At 51.9% G+C, this 18,064-nt stretch overlaps 1 protein-coding gene across 3 annotated transcripts in view; it reads right to left on the minus strand.

Moving 5' to 3' along the window:
* The window catches only part of IGDCC4 (immunoglobulin superfamily DCC subclass member 4), a 40,203-nt gene extending 22,621 nt beyond the window's left edge, over positions 1-17,582 (minus strand). For 2 of the 3 annotated variants that reach the window (XM_081513777.1, XM_081513776.1), the window contains exons 1-3: positions 16,604-16,675; positions 7,098-7,448; positions 6,308-6,449 (exon numbers count right to left, since the gene is read on the minus strand). In XM_081513777.1, the coding sequence (XP_081369903.1) occupies positions 6,308-6,449; positions 7,098-7,131 (176 nt within the window). In that variant the 5' untranslated portion in view covers positions 7,132-7,448; positions 16,604-16,675. Of the gene's footprint in view, positions 1-6,307; positions 6,450-7,097; positions 7,449-16,603; positions 16,676-17,441 lie in introns of those variants that run through there. The other variant, XM_081513775.1, reaches the window with a different exon arrangement.
* Between the last annotated feature and the right edge of the window lie 482 nt (positions 17,583-18,064).

An 18,064-nucleotide genomic window follows, 5' to 3' on the forward strand; every position in this document is an offset into this window, starting at 1 on the left:
GCCATAGCAAAAGACTGGCAACAATCCAAGTGTCCATCTGTAGGGTGGGAACTAGCTAAATTGGTTTGGGTACATTCATAGAATGGAATGCTAGGCAGCTGTTAAAAGGAGGCAGCTCCTTGTGTGCTGATACAAGACCATCTCCAAAATATGTATGGTACAGAACAGTGTGTGGAGGACATGTACACTTATATGCTTTTTCACGGAATGTTCCTGGTCATAGTGGTTGTCTTAGGAGGGAAACTGTGATCCGGGGAGCTCTCAGTAGGAGACTTTATTTTCATTAAATAACCTTCTGTAAAGTTTGAATTTGTTTACCTCCTGCCTGTATTACCTTCTCTCTCCTCTGATAAAATCCCTTCTAGTCACATGATCTCAATCTGAACCTTGAAACAAGTCTAAGAGATAGAGGGGATCATAGCCTTCATTTTATTGGTGACAAAACCAAGTCTTGGAGGGAGTAGGGTATTTTTCCAGGGTCCCACAGTTAAAGCAGAGTTAAAATTGGAACCCACATCTCCTGGTGCCAAATCCCACGTTATTCCCACCTGCCTGTCTTAGCAGCCATTAGATGGCTAACAATGCCAGTGGAAGGGATGTGGTCCCAGCAATGCCCCCACCAGTCAACATGTACATTACTGAGGAGGGGCAGGATGGATGAGTGTGGTGCTGTCTGCCCTTTTGGTGAGGGTTGGAAAGCAATTTGGGCTAGAAGAGCCCAGAGATCTTGCTTAGAGACAGTGCAATCCCAGGTAGAGAAATGTCCATGGGGGCCTGGGTGGTGGGAAGCAGAATGGGCTCTGGCCCCAGCAGGGAGGGAGTGGGTCTTCCTGAATCTGCTAGCTGTGATCTCTGCAGAGTCAGCTCGAGGGTGAGAGTTCTAGTTTCTCACTGTGGATGCTAGGCCAAGGTCAGGGAGGGAATGGGGCAGCTGTGCATGCGAAGATCCCTTGGTTCGTGGGAAAAGCAGGGTATGAGAAAATCTAAACACAGGAGAAAAGTACTAGCTCAAGGGTGTTGGGAGAGAATTCTGGCCATAAGCCTAGAAATCTGCTGTGGCCCAAAGACTTAGAACAAAAACATAAACCTTCATCACTCTTTCCCTCATCCCACAGGCAAACTCAACTCTGCCCCCAGAGTCTTATCCTCAGCTCCAAGAGCTGCCCGCAGCAGTGCTGGGGCCAGCAGGGGAGAGGTGATGAGGAGGTGTAGGGTGTCTAGAGCTAAATCCTGGGCCAGGACCCAGCCTGCCACCACGGAGAATTTGATGGGAAAGACAAGGATCCATCTCGGAAACAAGGCCCCCACCCACATCCAGGTCTCCTCTACCTTATATTCTCTAAGACCTTTCCTCCTTCCTCAGTCTCAATAGCTGCCCACACTTCCTGACCCCAAAGGTTCCTGGTCTTTCCAGGGAAATGTTGCTCCAGGTATCCAAGAGTTTCCCTGGTGGCTCAGTGGTAAAGAATCCGCCTGTAAATGCAGAAGACATGGGTTTGGTCTCTGGGTTGGGAAGATCCCCAGGAGGAGGAAATGGCAACCCACTCCAGTATTCTTGCCTGGGAAACCCCATAGACAGAGGAGCCTGGAGGGCTACAGTCCGTGGCGTCACAAAAAACAACAACCTAGCGACTAAACAACAAAAACAACAATTCAAGAGCTAATACCTCCTTTGACAAGTAATATTGCCTTAATTATGTGTGTTGAATGAATGAATGAACAAAGGAATGGATACCTTTCCTTGGATGTGGTGCTGTTGCTGCATTTGCTACAGCCAAAGAAGTGAGATGGAACCACTTTTAATGTTCATTTAATATTTTTCTGCTTTGTTAAAAATGTGGTTTCAAAAGCTCTGTCCTTGGAAGGATGTCCAAGACACATTGGTTAGTGGAGGGGTGGGGGTGGAAATCACAAAACAGTGTTTAGGAAGCAATGCTATTTTTGGAAAATAGATACATGATACACTAGGACGTGCGTAGAAAAAGTCAAGGGTGGTAAAGCTCACGCCATTCGCGGAGGTTTTCTCAGCAAGGGGGATTACTGGGGGGCTCTTCTTTGTTCTGTTTTTAAATTTCTTAGTTACAGTGAACATTTATTTATTAGTTTGGGAATATAACACTTAAAAAAATTTAAACAGAAAAAAGCATGTGCTCTTGTACACTTTATTTTGTAACTCCTGGCTCTGGAATAAAAGCAGCTGTGGCATAGTGGAGAGAATCAATATGTGTGATTTTTAGCAAGTGATATCCCATGTCCAGGCCTCAGGTTTCTCATCTGAAAAACGAGCTTCATAATTCCTACCTATTTCACACCCCCGACCCTGTTAATGTGTTATAAGCTCACATAAGATCATGGTAATAGCTATCTGTGATCAGTTTGTAGGTGACTTTTTCTCCTTTAAGTTAGTATATTTTATAATTTTAAAATGACTTCAAATAAAATAGCTACTTACAGAATGAAAGCAACCTCTATCTAAAAGGGAGGGACCATTCTCTTTCCAAGCCTGAGCCTGCTTCCTGTACCTGCAAAAGGACACCTGAATCCCGGGATTCAAGAGCAGAGAAGAAATGACAGAGCTGCTCTGAATTTCCTGAGGGCCAAGGCGCCCCTCCCAGAGCCATTCAGAGATCCACCCCAGGAAAAGGGACCTGAGCTGAGGGTCACATGAGGCTGACACAAGATGGACCCTGGGAGATGGGTAGGGCAGAGGACTGGACCAGGGATCCTGCAGGAATTAAATCCGTTCATTTTAAAGTGTGAGTACAGGAAGATCCTCTGGAGAAGGAAATGGCAACCCACTCCAGTATTCTTACCTGGTGAATCCTATGGACAGAGCAGCCTGGCAGGCTACAGTCCACGGGGTCGAAAGAGTCAGACACAACTTAGCGACTAAACCACCACCACCAAAGTGACAAAGCAGACTTCCCCGGTGGCTCAGCGGTAAAGAATCTGCCTGCAATGCGAGAGACCTAGGTTCGATCCCTGGGTCTGGAAAATCCCCTGGAGAAGGAAATGGCAACCCACTCCAGTATTCTTGCTTGGAGAATCCCATGGACAGGTGAGCCTGGCAGGCTACAGTCCATAGGGTCGCAAAGAGTCGGACACGACTGAAGCAACTTAGCACGCACACACAAAAGTTACAAAAGAGAGAGTTGATTTGAAGAAATGTATAAAGTGAGCGATCATATAAATGGCTTAGGGATGGCCAAGATTATGACAGGAGTTTGTGAGTGCCTGTAATTTGGGAAACGCTGCTCTTGGTGATTATTGGTTCCTGTGGAAGAAAAATGATCCCCTCTCATTAGAAATTAGTGTAAGTATCAGGCAATTGCCTTAGGGTCTAGACTTCGCCGTCAGTACCCAAAATATGCATACAGATCCTGACAGAGTGTGCTTATTAACTGCACATGTGCACAGCCTACACCTGGGCATATGGTCTCCTTCAAACCTCTGAGTTGAGTTTATGAATAGCATATTGGTACATGAACTCTATCTGGGCATGTGTAAAAATACATGGCTTGGGCATAATCAAGTTGCTGTTTTAGGTATTTATCCCCCACCCCACACACAATGTGCTGGGACATATGAGCCTGGCTTATTTATAGATGAGGATCAATTTTCAGAGGACTTGGGGGCAAACACTTCCAGAGTCCAGGAACTGGCAGCTCCAGTCTTCTGGGAGAGGCCTAACTAGATGCTGGGAGGTGTGGGAACTCCTCTGTTTGTGGAGAAACACTGAGGAAGTAACTTCTCTACTCTGAGCATAACTGGACCACTCCATCTCTAAGCCCACCTGCAACAGGAGCTTCTTCAGACCCTGCGGTTTCCCCACCCCAACCACCAAATCATCCACCCCAGGGCTCCAACGTCAGATACTCTTGGCAGTAGCTGTGTGACTTGAGGCAAGTGACTCGTGTCTCTGATCCTCAGTTCCCTCCTTTCACAATTCAGAGAAGAGTATCTGCCACAGCCACACAGACAAACCTGGAAGGGGGTTCTGTATGCATTAAGTGAAAAAAAAAGCAGAAGTTGCAATATAACCCCATTTTTGTTTTCTATAAAAAAGACTGAATAAAAATACCCAGTATATATAATCCAAAATTTTTAATACTTATAAACATATAGGGGAAAAGTCCTGAGGATAGACATCAAAACTAACAGAGACTTTCTATGGGTGGTAAGAAGATGAGTCATTTTTGTTTCTTCTTCTCTGTTTATATGAATTTGAAAAATGGATCTAATAGGAATATAAACAAAGTAAACACAGGAAAATGTGAAAAATAAGAAACCCTTAGCTTGAAGGATGACGGGAGGGATTAAATGAGAAAACACCGCTCTCATTAAGCAGAACCTCTTGTGACTTTTAACACAGGGAGAGTTTTCTGCTCTCTCCCACCTCTCACTTGATTCTCACCCAGCAACTCCCTGGAAGCATCCACCCTCAGCAGTGAGAGGCACCACATGTGGAAGGCACAGAACTTAAAATGTCAGTGCTGAGAAGGCTGGGTTAGCAATCCCAAAGTCCCCTCCCTAGAATGCTCATTCTTGGGATATTAGAAGGACATGGCGACCCACTCCAGTATTCTTGCCTAGAGAATCCCATGGACAGAGGAACCCGGCAGGCTACAGTCCATGGATTCGCAAAGAGTCACAAAGAGTCAGACACATCTGAGCGACTGACACTATTGAGCAAATGACTCTAAAAGGTGGTTAAACAAGTTAAACAGGTTTCTCAGCACAGGGCTTCTCAAGGGACTTGTCAACTCCAACAGGGAGATTTATAGGCACTTTCCTGGTCTTATTTGACCATGGAAAACTTTTTTTTTTCCTTCCAAGAATCATCTTTAGGGACCAATATTCTAGAAAAAACTCACTTTGGAAACCACGATCTAGTCCAACCCATTGGACCAGTGGGGCTGACTGATCACCAGAATCACAGGATCACTTACATCTTGACTTCTCATCCTTCTTCCTCCCTTCCAGCTGTTGCTGAGATGTGGCCTGCAGCTTTTCTATCTAGAAGTTTCTCTCACACTTTCACCCCTACCAAGACATGGGCAAAAGCCAGAGGAGCTGGGCCAACTCAATACTCTGAAGACAGGTTAGTTCCAGAGCAGAGAGATCTGGAAACCAGTAGTTTTGAGCCTGAGGAATCTCACCTCAGCTGGGAAAGGAGAGAGTGGGCTGGTAACTACAGCCAGAGAAATGCACAGAAGGGATGGCAGGGCGGCTGGGAAAGGTCTTTGGAGAAACCTTTCCAAAATGTAAGAATCCGTGGGGTGGGACTTCCCTGGTGGTACAGTGGTTAGGAATCCGCCTGCCAATGCAGGGGATACAGGTTTGATCCCTGGTCTGGGAAGATTCCACATGCCTCAGAGTAACTAAGCTCACGTGCTGCAACTACTGAGCCTGGGAGCCGCAGCTGCTGTAACCAGAGTGCTAAAGAGCCCGTGCTCTCAGCCACAAAAGAAGCCACCGAAATAAGAAACCCATGTGCCACAGCTAGACAGCAGCCCCAGCTCATCACACATAGAGAAAGCCCACGCGCAGCAACAAAGACCCAGTGCATCAATTAAAAAAGAATCCATGGGGTGGCAGCCAAGTCACAAGACCAATTCCAAGACCAGGGATGCAAACAAGCCTCATGCCTTCTGGACATGCTCTGTGTACATCTGGGCCTTCCCAGGAAGCCACAGTAGTGATCAGGTCCTGGGTCTAGCCTCTGCTTCTCCTCTGCCCTAGAAACCATTCCCTGGGATTGCTCCATTGCCTTTATGGGGAGCGAGGAGGGTGAAACAGAAAAGCTCTCCACAACCCAGTTATCAGATGCTGCACCCCACTGGATGGAATTGAGGGAAGAAGAGAAGTTATGTATCTAGGGTAGAAACTTCAGAGGAACCTGCAAAGGGAAACCCACCCAGCAGCCTCCTGGCCCTGAGCAAACAACAAACATCCAGCCAATGCCTCACTGTGTGGCCTTGGATAAAACACAGCTTCTCTCTGGCCCTGGTCTCCTCCTCGATAAAACAAGTGGTTGGGTTACATATGCTTTGAAGTACTTGATCACTGCTCTTAACCCAAGCCCCATAGCTTGGTAGGTGGCTTTTCTCCTAGGGAGCAAAAACCTCTGGCCCAATTTCTCTTTGGGACCAGAAATGAGCTGAGCATCTGGTGGTGGTTGGCTCCTAAGTCAGTTTGGGCAAATGGAGCCACTTTGACTCTAAGGATCCCAGTTTCCAAGAACGTCCCAGAGCCCAACCTATCTGCCCTCTGGGACCCACTCCCCACTCCCCTACAGGACACTCACCGAGGCTCCTCAGGCACTGTCACCCGGTCCTTCTCCCAAGTAATGACTGGTGTTGGCAGTCCTTCGATTTGGCACTGAAAGCGAGCGGTCCCGTTCTCCTCCACAGTCTGAGATTCTGGGTGCAGGGAGAAGCCTGCAAGGGCTGGGGATGAGGACAGTGAGAAAAATACAGCGACAGGAGAGGGACATGAGAAAGGAGGCCACAGCGAGCACGGATGGTGAGACATACACATGCACACAGACACTGAGGGACACAAGGCGACAGAAACACGAGCGGAGGAAATTCAGCCTGGCGGAGACAGGCAGGCAAAGGATAAGTGGCGATGACTGGTCAGATGAGTTTCCCCGCCTTACTTATGTCAGACTACAGTGTCTCCTCTGGCCTCAAAATTATGTCATGGTGATCTATGCCTCCTAAGAGCCCCGCCAAGGGGTGGCTGGACAGTGCAGCTCGGCTCCACACACTCCACCTGCTATGGGCATGGGGAGCACCTTTGTGCTCCTGACACTCTTACAAGTCTCTCTAGTGGGCTTCCTGAAGGAAAGCACACGTCTAGACTCTCGAAGTCACAGGGAAGGAAAAAGAGGAGCAGCAGAAGAGTGGGGAAGAAGTGAGACTATTGAACAGTGAGACAGATAATAGCAGGAAGGGACCCACTGAGCAGGACAGGAGGCAGGGAAAGGGGGGGTGGTTCAGAGACAAGCCTTTGCGCAAGTAACTAGTGGCGGATCCCAGTTCCCACATCCCACGTCGTGTGGGTCTCAGCTCAGCCCCAGATGTAGCACTTACTGGCAAGCTTGACCACTGCAGCCTGGCTGGCCATCACCCCGAGGGGGCCATGGGCCAAGCAGGAATAGCTGCCCTCAATGACCTCTGAAGCCCCAGGGTCTGCCTCGTCAGCGCCATCTACTGTTGGCAGCTGGGACAGCCATAGGGAGCCATTGGGTAGCAGGCGAAGGTGCTGGTGCTCAGGGAGGGCGCCTCCATCCTTGCTCCACGTGACACTGGTGGGGGGTCCGGTGGCAGCCGCCCCCAGACTGCAGTCCAGCACCAGGGCTTGCTCTGGGCCCAGGATTACTTGCAGCGGCCCTGCTCCACAGCTCAGCGACACGGTCGTCTCCTGGGGCAATGGCTGCTCCCCTGCGTAGAGGAGGGACACCAGGGCCATCAGAGTGTGTCCTTCTACATCCCACAGCCTCCAGCTCCTGAATCACTCGCACCAGGGTTGGGGACAAACCTCGGAGAAAGAGGGCTCATGAGGAACCCTGTGTTTGGATCCCGGCAGAGCCGAGATCACTAACTGTGATCCTGGGCCAACGGCTGCACTTCGCACCTATCTTGCCCACCCCTCAGCCCCACTCAACTTCCTCATCCACAAAATAACACAGTTCTTAGCAAAACGTAGAAGCAACTCAAATGCCCAATCACCTGTGTGTGCATGCATGCTAAGTCGCTTCAGTCATGTTCAACTCTGTGCGACCCTATGGCCCACCAGGCTCCTCTGTCCATGGGGATTCTCCAAGCAAGAACACTGGGATGGGTTGCCATGCCCTCCTCCAGAGGGATCTTCCCAACCCAGGGATCAAACCTGAGTCTCATGCCTCCTGCACTGGCAGGTGGATTCTTTACCTCTAGCACCATCTGGGAAGACCAATCACTTGATGAATGGATAAATATATTACTCAGCTATCAAAAGAAATGAAGTACTGACATTTGCCTCAGAGGGAATAAACCTTGAAAACTTTATGCAAAGTGAAAGAAGCCAGTTATGAAACGCCACATATTGTATAACGTGATCTCATTTCTATGAAATGTCCAGAATAGACACATCCATAGAGACAAGACCATAAATTCATGGTTGCCAGGGACTGGGGAGAGGGAAGAATGAAGAGAGATGGCTAAGGCATCTAAGGTTTCTTTTTTGGGTGCTGAAAATGTTTCTAGAATTAGATAGTGGTGATGGTTGCACAACATTGTGAATAAACTTAACCCACTGATTTGTACCCTTTAAATGGTGAATTTTGTGGCATGTGAATTGCCTCTCAATTTAAAAAGACATAGTCATTCGTTCTTCAAAAGGCTGCCGTAAGCGGTCAGTGAGATGCTGTGTGGTAAGGGAGAGCGGCACAGTGGCTGACCTGGCTCAGTAATGTCATTCCCTCTCCTGGAATCCTGCAGATTGTCTCAACCATGATTGTCCAACCCACTTCTGCTGCAGCATCTGCAAGAATTAAGCTCTCCTCCCTGCACCTGATTCCTCCAGAGCTGCACAGTGAGCCAGCACAGAACCCAGGCCCCCGACCCTCTGCAGATGCCCTGTAAGAGCCTGCAGCTCCAACACCACCCTGGCCGCAAAGGTGGGCAGTGGAGGAAGGGAGCAGGAGGTGAAGCAGGAGGACAACAGAGGCAGGGAATGCCATCCCAGGGTCAAGGCAAAAACACCCAAATGCCAATGTTTATCATTTTAAGCAATATCTCAGCCAGGCCAGTAACCATTATTCACAGGGAAATTGTTGGTTCTTCCCATTGTATCACCCTCAAGATTGGCCTGCTGCCTCCTTGTCCCATAGATGCTCCAAGGCTGAAGGTCCCCTTGTATCCTCTGGCCTGACACCTTGCTTAAAGGCACCACAGTGTGCCTGAGAGTGAGTCAGGGAGAGAGGTGAGGACAATGGCCCATACTCATTACCAGGCAGGCCAGGGATGACAGAGTCCAGTCAGGGGCACGCAGAAAGCACAATGGTGAAGGACTCAGGTGACCCTCAGTTCTAGACCTGGACCTGTCACAGTCTAGCTGTGCGGCCTTGGGAGTTTTTTGCCCTCACCCTCGCCCTGCTCATGTTTACTCAAACATAGCAAGTGATGTCTGAGATTCTATGATGGCAGGATTATTCAGTGAACTGGACACACCTATTCCTAAATTGATTTAGAGTATCATCTAGTTGTGCTGTGCTCAGTCACTTCAGTCATGTCCGACTCTTTGCGACCCTATGCACTGTAGCCCACCAGGCTCCTCAGTCCATGGGATTTTTCAGACAAGAATACTGGAGTGGGTTTCCAATACCTCCTCCAGGGCATCTTCTTGACCCAGGGATCGAACATGTGTCTTCTCATCTCCTGCACTGTAGGTGGATTCTTTACCTATTGAGCCATCTGGGAAGCCTGTATCATCTAGACACACACAAAAAACTATAGATAATTTCCACACCTAAACAGGTGCACTCAAATCTCTGCTACACTCATCAACACCTAGACACATATATGCCAACACTTAAAACCCTGAATAGGATAAAGACTGAGGGGAGAAATCCTGACAGGTTGAGATACAGAGGCCAGGGCAGAAGCCAGGACACCGCAGTGGGAAGACAGACAGACAGAGGGGGTCTGAACAGGCCTCTCTGCCTTTCTTAAAGGCTCTGTAGGTACCTTCAACTACACAACTGGGTTCAGCAGTACTAGAGGGTGCAGCTAGAAGAAGACAGCACTGTTTCCAGCCAAACTGGGGAAGGAAGCCACAAAGAGCACCTGATCCTGCGGCAGAAGATCAAGGTTCCAATCATGCTGCTCCACCTATTAGCTATGTGACAAGCCACTTCACCTCTCTGGGGCCTCAGTTTCCACATCTGTAAAATGAAGGTGATACTATGGAGCCTGTGAGGATTAAACCAGATGATGGAGGGCAGGGCTCCAGTTCAAAGCCTAACAGGCATCAACCAAGGAAAGGGAACTCATTCTTTAGAGGCACTTCATAAACTGGAGATCTCACTGGTGGCTCAGATGGTAAAGAATCTGCCTGCAATGCAGGAAACCTGGGTTTGATCCCTGGGTTGGGAAGATCCCCTGGAGAAGGGAATGGCAGCCCACTCCAGTATTTTTGCCTGGAGAATCCCAGGGACAGAGGAGCCTGGTGGGCTACAGTCCATGGGGTTGCAAAGAGTTGGACACGGCTGAATGACTAATACTTCGACTTCATAAACTGGAAGGGGATGTACAAATGCAAATCACTATTCTCAACATCCAGTCCCTTGTCTATCTGAGGCCCTAGATTCTGATGCAAACGCGGTGGGGGCAAGGCCAGCCTGGGCTCTCAGCCCAGCGGCTTCCAAATGCCCCATTCCAGCCGCCACCGAACAGTCGGTTTGAGTTTCAGGGGAGAAAAGCCCCACATGACTCGAATCCCTGAGCCCTCCAGCAGCCTCCCTGCCCCCCAAAGCATGTCCGGGGCTTGGAAAATCCCCCGCCGTGGTGAACAAACAATGTGAACAGTTGGGGCCCCGAGCAGCTGCTGGATCTGTCAGCAGCCTGGGCTCCAGTGGGCAGGATGGCGGCCAGAGGGGCTGTGGCTGGCCGGGGAGCCCAGAGAAGGCTCCAATTCCTTCCTGAATATTCATGGATCAGCAGATGTCTGGCTGCCCCACCTCAGAGGAGCTCAGCACCCAGCAAGGCCAGGCGGCAGGGGAAACCAACAGGGGGATGTAGATGTGGGGAAAACTCAGGGTCCCCGGGGGGTACAGGGCTGTGCCAGGAGTCCAGGTTAGCTCATGTTAATGGAAATGTGTGCAGAGCCTGAGACTGCTCATTTTATATACGGGGAAAGTGAGGCCCAAGAGGGGAGGGTCTCGCCTCTCTGGGAGATAGTCTGGGGAAATTGTCCTTCTTGGACATCCCAGGGGTGATCCCAGGATCGAGGAGAGAGCTGCTCCCGAATAAGAGGAGGTTCTCTCTGCCTCAGGGCCCAGCCCAACTTCTGTGCCCAGGACATGTGCATCCTTAGGGGCTCAGCTCAGGTGCCACATCCTTCCATGAAGCTGCCCCTGTCCCCCCCAAGGGAGGTTTTTCCTGGGTCTCACAGCATGGAGCCACTCAGAAGTCCCTTACCCATCCTTCCTCTTGCCTGAGATGGACCATGGGATGTGGTGAGACCAGCCTTGGCCTAGAGTCAGAGTCCTAGGTGCATCGTGTGTTGTATGACCTTGGGTCCGTTTTCCTCCTTTCAGCTTCCCTTTCCCTAGTCTTAAAATGAAGAGCTGCCACAGTTCTCGTTTTCACCAAAATTCTCCCAGCAGTAGAGGAGAGCAGACTCAGAAGGCTTGCTGACTACCTGAAATGCTTTTATTTTGAAACCTCTGGCCCATTTTGCATCCTATTCTGTTACACAGCAGTGTTTGTTTTCATGTAAATGTGGCTCCTACACCACCAAATCTTTTTGCATAAAGTGATGCATAAAGAGAGTGGGCCGTGTTTGCCCAGTGGTTTCATGGCCCTCCTTTCCCACCACCCCCAGCCCCTCCCATGAGCACTTCTCAGCCCTCCCTCTCAGGCCAGGCGGACAAAGTGGACACTTGCTGTGGCCAGCTTTCTGCCTCGAGGGGGTCTCCCTCTCCCACATGCCCTTCTCCTCACTCTCCCGGGTGGGGAGGGGGGACCCTGCTCGAGACACAGAGCTTCTATGCTCAGGAGCCCCAGGACCATCTCTCAGTCTCCTTTTTCTGGCATTATTTTACCCACTTGCAGGATAAATTAGATTTTATGAGGCCAATTAGAACCCAGACAGAAGAGATTTGCTGCTGAGCCCTGGGGCCAGCTCAGTGCTGTTCTGTGGGATTTGTGGGGGCCGGGCATAAGCCAGGGTTCCGGTCTTCAGTGAACTCTCAGAGGATGGGGAGCGTGGGGGGAAGAAGGGGGACAAAGCTGAGATGCCGCCTTTGTTAAGGCAAGAACTTGCCACAAACATCAATTTTTAAATTTCAGAGCCCAACAGATTTATAACTTGTTTTCAGTCTACAAGGGCAATTCTCCATGACACCATCACCACTCTCTTTCCCAGGAGACACAAGTCAGTTTCTTCCAGAAACCTCCTTCCCCACTCCCCCACCTTGGCCACCTCCCATACCACACGCTAAGCCCCTCCCACAACAGCTGGAAGGAGAGCTTGGGACGGTTGCCTGGGACACGAGGAAGGCAGCATTCCCTTCATTTGTGATCCTGTGGAGTCAGGCTCAGCCCTAGCAGACCTGACAGCAAAGCCACACTCAGCTTGACTTGCCTACCTCCTGTTTCCTGTCACGCCGAGTCCCCACCAGACCAAACCACTTCCTGTTCTCTGAAAGCACTGCTGCTCCCTCTTCCCTCAGGAGCTGTGCCATCCCGGGGCCTGACTGCGACGCCTCTCCATTTTCTGCCCCATAGGACCCTGGGTACCTGGGTCACTGCAGTTAGCATGGTAGATTTCTGACTTGCCTATCTCCCCAGCGAGGCAACAAGTTTGAGATTATCGGTCCTGGTCAGCGTTCTAACTCCCTAGGACCTAAAACACTGTCTGGCACACAGCAGGTGCTCAATAAATAGTCCTTGAACAGATGAGAGGACATGTGGACAAGACACAGAACCCCTTGTGCTTCTCCAAACATCAATTTCCTTACCTGGAAAAATTATAGGAATTCCCTTCAGGGCTGGGGATGATGTGAATAATACATGAGGGAAAATGCCTAGCATAGTATGTGGCACCTATGAAATATCCAACAAAATGCTGAAAATGCACCAAGGCAGGGAATTCCCTGGTGGTCCAGTGGTTAGAACTCTGTGCTTTCACTGCCGTGGGCCAGAGTTTCATCCCTGATCAAGGAACTAAGGACTAAGATCGTGCAAGCTGTCCGATGCAGCCAAAAAAAAAAAAAAAAAAAAAAGAAGCCCTGAGACAGAACAGCAAACTCACAAAGAAATTCTGTACTTAAACATTACCAGGACTGTGGAGCTCATTACCTCACCTCTGCTGCTATATAGAAGGTCTGATTAAAAATACCTTCCTTGTGTGCCCACCTTTGTCTCTCTTATGCTCCATTCATTTGCCAGAGCTCCAAGCATGTACAAGGTAAGTGAGCCCCTTATAGAGCCATCTGGAAGTCTTGACTCTGCACCAGCTTGCGTGTTCAGGTTTGCACCTGAGAGATGGCTTCCTGAGCCTCTGCTTCCCAACCCCAGGGACCCCACAGCCCCTCAAATCCAGAAGATGCCTCAGCAGTGAGGTGGTAGTAGCTGGCAGCCCAGCCAGCCCCAAGCACAAGGATTCCATTTCTTTGCATGTCAGGCCCAGATCACCCTCTCTCTGGTTTTCTTCTCTCCCCCCAGCTGCCATCCCCCGTCTCTGACCAGGCTGGGGCTGGGGTCCTCCCCCATCAGAGCCACTCTTTCTCTTCCTTCCCTGTGACCTGGGGAGCTGGGAGCCCCTAGGCGTGCTTGGCAATAACATCTGTTCTGCATCTGGAATTCTGTGTCAAGTCTGGTTCCTGTATCTCAGAGTGGAGGCAGAACAGGAGGCAGTGGGTGGGGGTGGGTGGTGAAGAGTGGATTCCAGGGCCCAGGCCCAGATACACGAAGGGAGGGGGCTAAGCCCCAAATTGTCGATAACTTCTCATGTGAGGGGGAGGGGTGAAGAGAGACTGAACTCGGGTTAATGTGTACCGGATCCCGGGAAAGTATGGCTACTCCAATAGCCTGGAGATTGGTTACGGTCCCAGTTCAGTCTCCATCCATGTAGCTCTGAGAAGTCACTCAGTTTTCTCATCTGCAAAATGAGTTCACGCTAAAATTATTTCTAAGTTCTCCTTAGTGCTGACCTTTGAAGACTCATTGTGAGATTAATCAACTTGAAACTTATTAACTGAGCCATGAAAATACATACAAGATCAATGAAGGTTTAACTGGATTGTTTAGATTCACTATTAATAGAAACTATGGGACTTGCTGGTGGTCCAGTGGTTAAGATGTCCCGTTCCAATGCCATTGGTGTGGGAGCTAAGATTCCACATGTCTCTTGGCCAAAAAGCCAAAACATAAAACACAAACAATACTGTAACAAACTCAATAGAGACATTTTTCAAAAACGGTCCACATCAAAATAAAAAAATCTTGAAAAAAAATAGAGACTGTGTTTGACCTAGTTCCTAACCCCCAAGATGAGGTCAGAAAGGGCCACCCCAACACTCCAAATGACTGAGGTTGGCCTCAGAGCTTCTGGGCTGAGAAAGAGATGGGAGGTGGGAGTTTCCTGGTGAGAAGAAAGCAGCTCATCTATTCTTACAGCCCTCCTTCTATTGACCTCTTGCATCACCACCTTCTAAATTCTGATTGGGTGTAAGGGAGAGCCCTACTTCTTGCTTGTGGTGAAAACAGAGCACTGGACATCCCACCACCACTCCTAGATAGGATCCCATTCACATCAACATTTCCCCAGTTCCCAATCCCTGACCAGAAGTGTGCTAGGGAGACAGAGAGTCACAGTCTTGACTCCAACATGTCAGGGTGGCTGGTGTCTATTATTTTTTACTTCTCCCTCCCTCACTCTCTACAAACTCCCTCAAACTATCATGCTAATTCTACTTCCTAAATATCTCTAGAACCCAGCTACTTGGCCATGCCAACTGCCACTTCTTCAGTTACCACCACCCTCTCTTCTGGATCACCAGTACAGCCTCCCAAGAAGTTGCAGCTTCCTGCCTCCATCCCATGCAATCATTCTCTACCTCGGTTGGAGTGAGCTGATGCAAAACAGATCTCAAAACCCTCGAGGGTTTCCCTGGTGCTCCGGTGGCTAAGAATCCGCCCTGCAGTGCAGGGGACACCAGTTCGATCCCTGGTCCAGAAAGATCCCACATGCCAAGGGGGCAACTAAGCCCCTGAGCCACAACTACTGAGTCTGCACTCTGGAGCTAGCGACCTGCAACTACTGAGCCCACATGCCTAGAGCTTGTGCTCCACAACAAGAGAAGCCCCGGCAATGAGAAGCCCACACACAACAGCTAGAGAAGATCCCCTAATCTCCGGAACTAGAGAAAGCCCACAAACAGCAACGAAGATCCAGAGCATCCAAAAATAAGTAAATATTTAAAAAGAGAAAAAAAAACACCAAAACCCCAAGGACTCATTTGGGCTCTGAGACCAGAAACCTTGGTGGGGCTTATAAGCCCCTTCATGAGTTGGATCCAGCTCCATTTTCAGCCTTCTCTTTTTGACCCTCTGTGGCCCCTGGCCCATTACTCCCTAACCTGCCCCACCCTCATGTCTTGCACTCTAAACTCCAGCCGGATTTAGCTTCATTCGATGGTCTAAAGAAAGTCACTTCTGAGCGTTTGCACTTGCAGTTCTCTCTGAAGAACTCTCCCCACCATCGGTCTCCTGCCTTGCTAACTGACCTTCTGCACAGGGCTCTAGTATTCACTACTTCCTGAAGGACGTCTTTGCTGACTACCTGTCAGTCTCCTCCTTATTTACTATATCCAGGCACTGGTCACATGCTAGCCAAAACGAGTAAATATTTGTGGAATGAATGAATAAATGACCTCCATCCAGATGGGGCTGGCTAGTCAGAACTCTAGCCTGGGGAGTGTCCCCAGGACTGAGAAGATTTGCACACTCAAAGGATTTAGCACTGAGGACCGCAAGCGCTGTAGCTTCCGCCAAGCACACAGCTGCCAAGGGAGCCCCAGCTCGGCCTTGTGCACTCGGGGCCCGGAGAGGCCAGGTCTCCGAGGCAAACCGAGCCCCTGGCGGGAGGCCCCACCGCTAACTCCATAATGCTCGATTGAGTGCAGTTCCCAGCCCTGACTCCGCTTGGCTGGATGATCCCGACCCCGGTCCGGAGCTCTGAGAAGAGGGTGGGCACAACTCTTCGTTAATCCCTTGGCCTCCAGAAGCACAGACGCCTCTCTGGCACTTCCCCGCCCCCCACCTGACAACCCCAGGACCCCCACTATCCTGGCCCAGCGGCCGGGACCCTGCCCCCAGGCGGCCTCCTGCCGGGTCCGCAGTCGGGTCTGAAAAGGGGCATGTCTTTGTAGGGAGCGAGGGGGTCCGAGTAGTTCCTGATACTTTCCCACCCGCTGTTTGGGTTTCCTGGAGAAGGGCCGGGGCGGGCCAGGCGGAGGCTCCTTCCCCGCCTCCGCCGTCCCTGCCTCCCTCCCACGTGGCCTGGCTGAGTCTCTCTGGAAAGCCGCAGCAGCTGGAGAGAAATCCCCCTCCCCACCCCCACCGTCAAGTCCCTCCCCGACTAGCCCCAGACACATCCTCAGCTCCCCCCTCGGCAGGGAAGGCAAGGACTAGGCGAACAAAGCGGGCAGCCCATCCCCCTCCCCAGCCCTCCCAACCACCTTCCCCCTGGGCCGCCCCCCAAACGCACACAGGACCGAAAGGGAGCGGGCCGGGGTGGAAGAAGGCTCCCTTAAGCATAGACACTTGGGACTTCGTCACCCCATCCCCAGCCCTTTCTCCAGCTAGGACAACTCTGGAGAGTTACCTACCCCCACGGCGCACTGAGCTGGGGGGCTGGAGGAGGCCTTGCTGACCTCGTCAACGCTTCTCGGATGTGTCCCTGGGGGGTGGGGCAGAAGTGACACGCGTCCCATCCCGACAGCGAGAATTGGACTCGTCCACGAAAGCAACTGGTTCCTGCCCCCTCCCCCAGCCCACTCCGGGCCTCGGGTTTTGGGGAGAGGCAACAGTCCTCCGCTGCCCCCCACAACCAGGCTCAGGGACCACACCCACTGGACAAAGTTGAGTATTTTATCACAACTATCCCCAGTCAATCCGGAAATCTCCTACTCCTGTCCCCCCACCAAGGGCAAGGACACTCCCCAAAAGCCAAGGCCAAATATTAGCTCAGTGCCATGAACACAATTACACACAATCTCAACACACAAATGGAGGTGTAGACACACACTCCTCCTCTCTCACACTCCCAACCCGAAGACGCGCGCGTACAAGGCAGTACCCGCCCCGCACAAACCACCGGCACCGCAGCCTCTGCCCGCGATGCCACGCAGCGATCGGCCACGCACTGCGGACCTGTACGCCCGGCAGAAGCCCCCTCCCCACCCTCTGCGCGCGCGCGCACACACACACACTCGTACTCCGGACTCCGCAAATCAAGGACATACACACCCCCTACGGACAAGTACGCGCCGCGAACGCCATCCGCCGCGGCTCGCGGACCCCGGAGCGCAGGCATCACCGGCACAAGCGCCCCACGGTCCCCGTTCGCTCGGGACTCAGGGCGCGGCGGCCCCACAGCCCCGCGCAGCCCGGGGCGCACAGTCACCCCGCAGGCGCTCCCGCCGCTGCCTAGGCGCCCGCCCTTACCGCGCGCGGTCAGCAGGCAGAAGGTCAGCGCGATGAGCCCGCTGCCGCGGCCAGCGTCCCCCCGCGACATGGGGCCGGGCCCGGGCTGCCGCCGCCGCCGCCGCTTCCCCGCGCCTCGGCCGCCGCCGCCGCCGCCGCCGCCGCCGGGGGAGGGCGCGCCGGGCGTCAGTGGCCCGGGGAGGCGCGGCGCCGCGGGCGGGGGCGCGGCCTCGGGGGCCCGGGCCTGAGCGGGGGCCGGCGCGGGGCCCGGGGCTGCTGCCGCCTCGCCCGCCCCTCCATCGCCATCTTGGGCGAGCCGCCCAGGCGGGGGCGCCAGGCGAGCGCGGCCGATCGAGCCCCGCCAGGGACCCTGGCCCCGTGCTGTGACTTGCTCCTCGCGGGTGCTGCGCGCTGCTGGGGTCTGCGCCCGTGTGCCTCGCCGGCTCCGGGTCGCCATGGCCCCCCTCATTCGGGCAGTTGGTTTCTGGGTCTGTTTGTCTCTTCGTGTCTGTCTCGGGATCTCTTTCTGCCTCGATGTCTGTATTTCTTTTCTCTGCCGCTGCCTCAGGGTCTCCAACGTCTGGGTTCCAGGCTCAGTGGAGGCATATTTAAGGCCTTGGTTTCTGTCCTGATAACCCTATCTT

The sequence above is a fragment of the Giraffa tippelskirchi genome, chromosome 7, assembly GCF_054371585.1.
Source record: "Giraffa tippelskirchi isolate mGirTip1 chromosome 7, T2T-mGirTip1v1.2.pri, whole genome shotgun sequence".
NCBI lineage: Eukaryota > Metazoa > Chordata > Mammalia > Artiodactyla > Giraffidae > Giraffa > Giraffa tippelskirchi.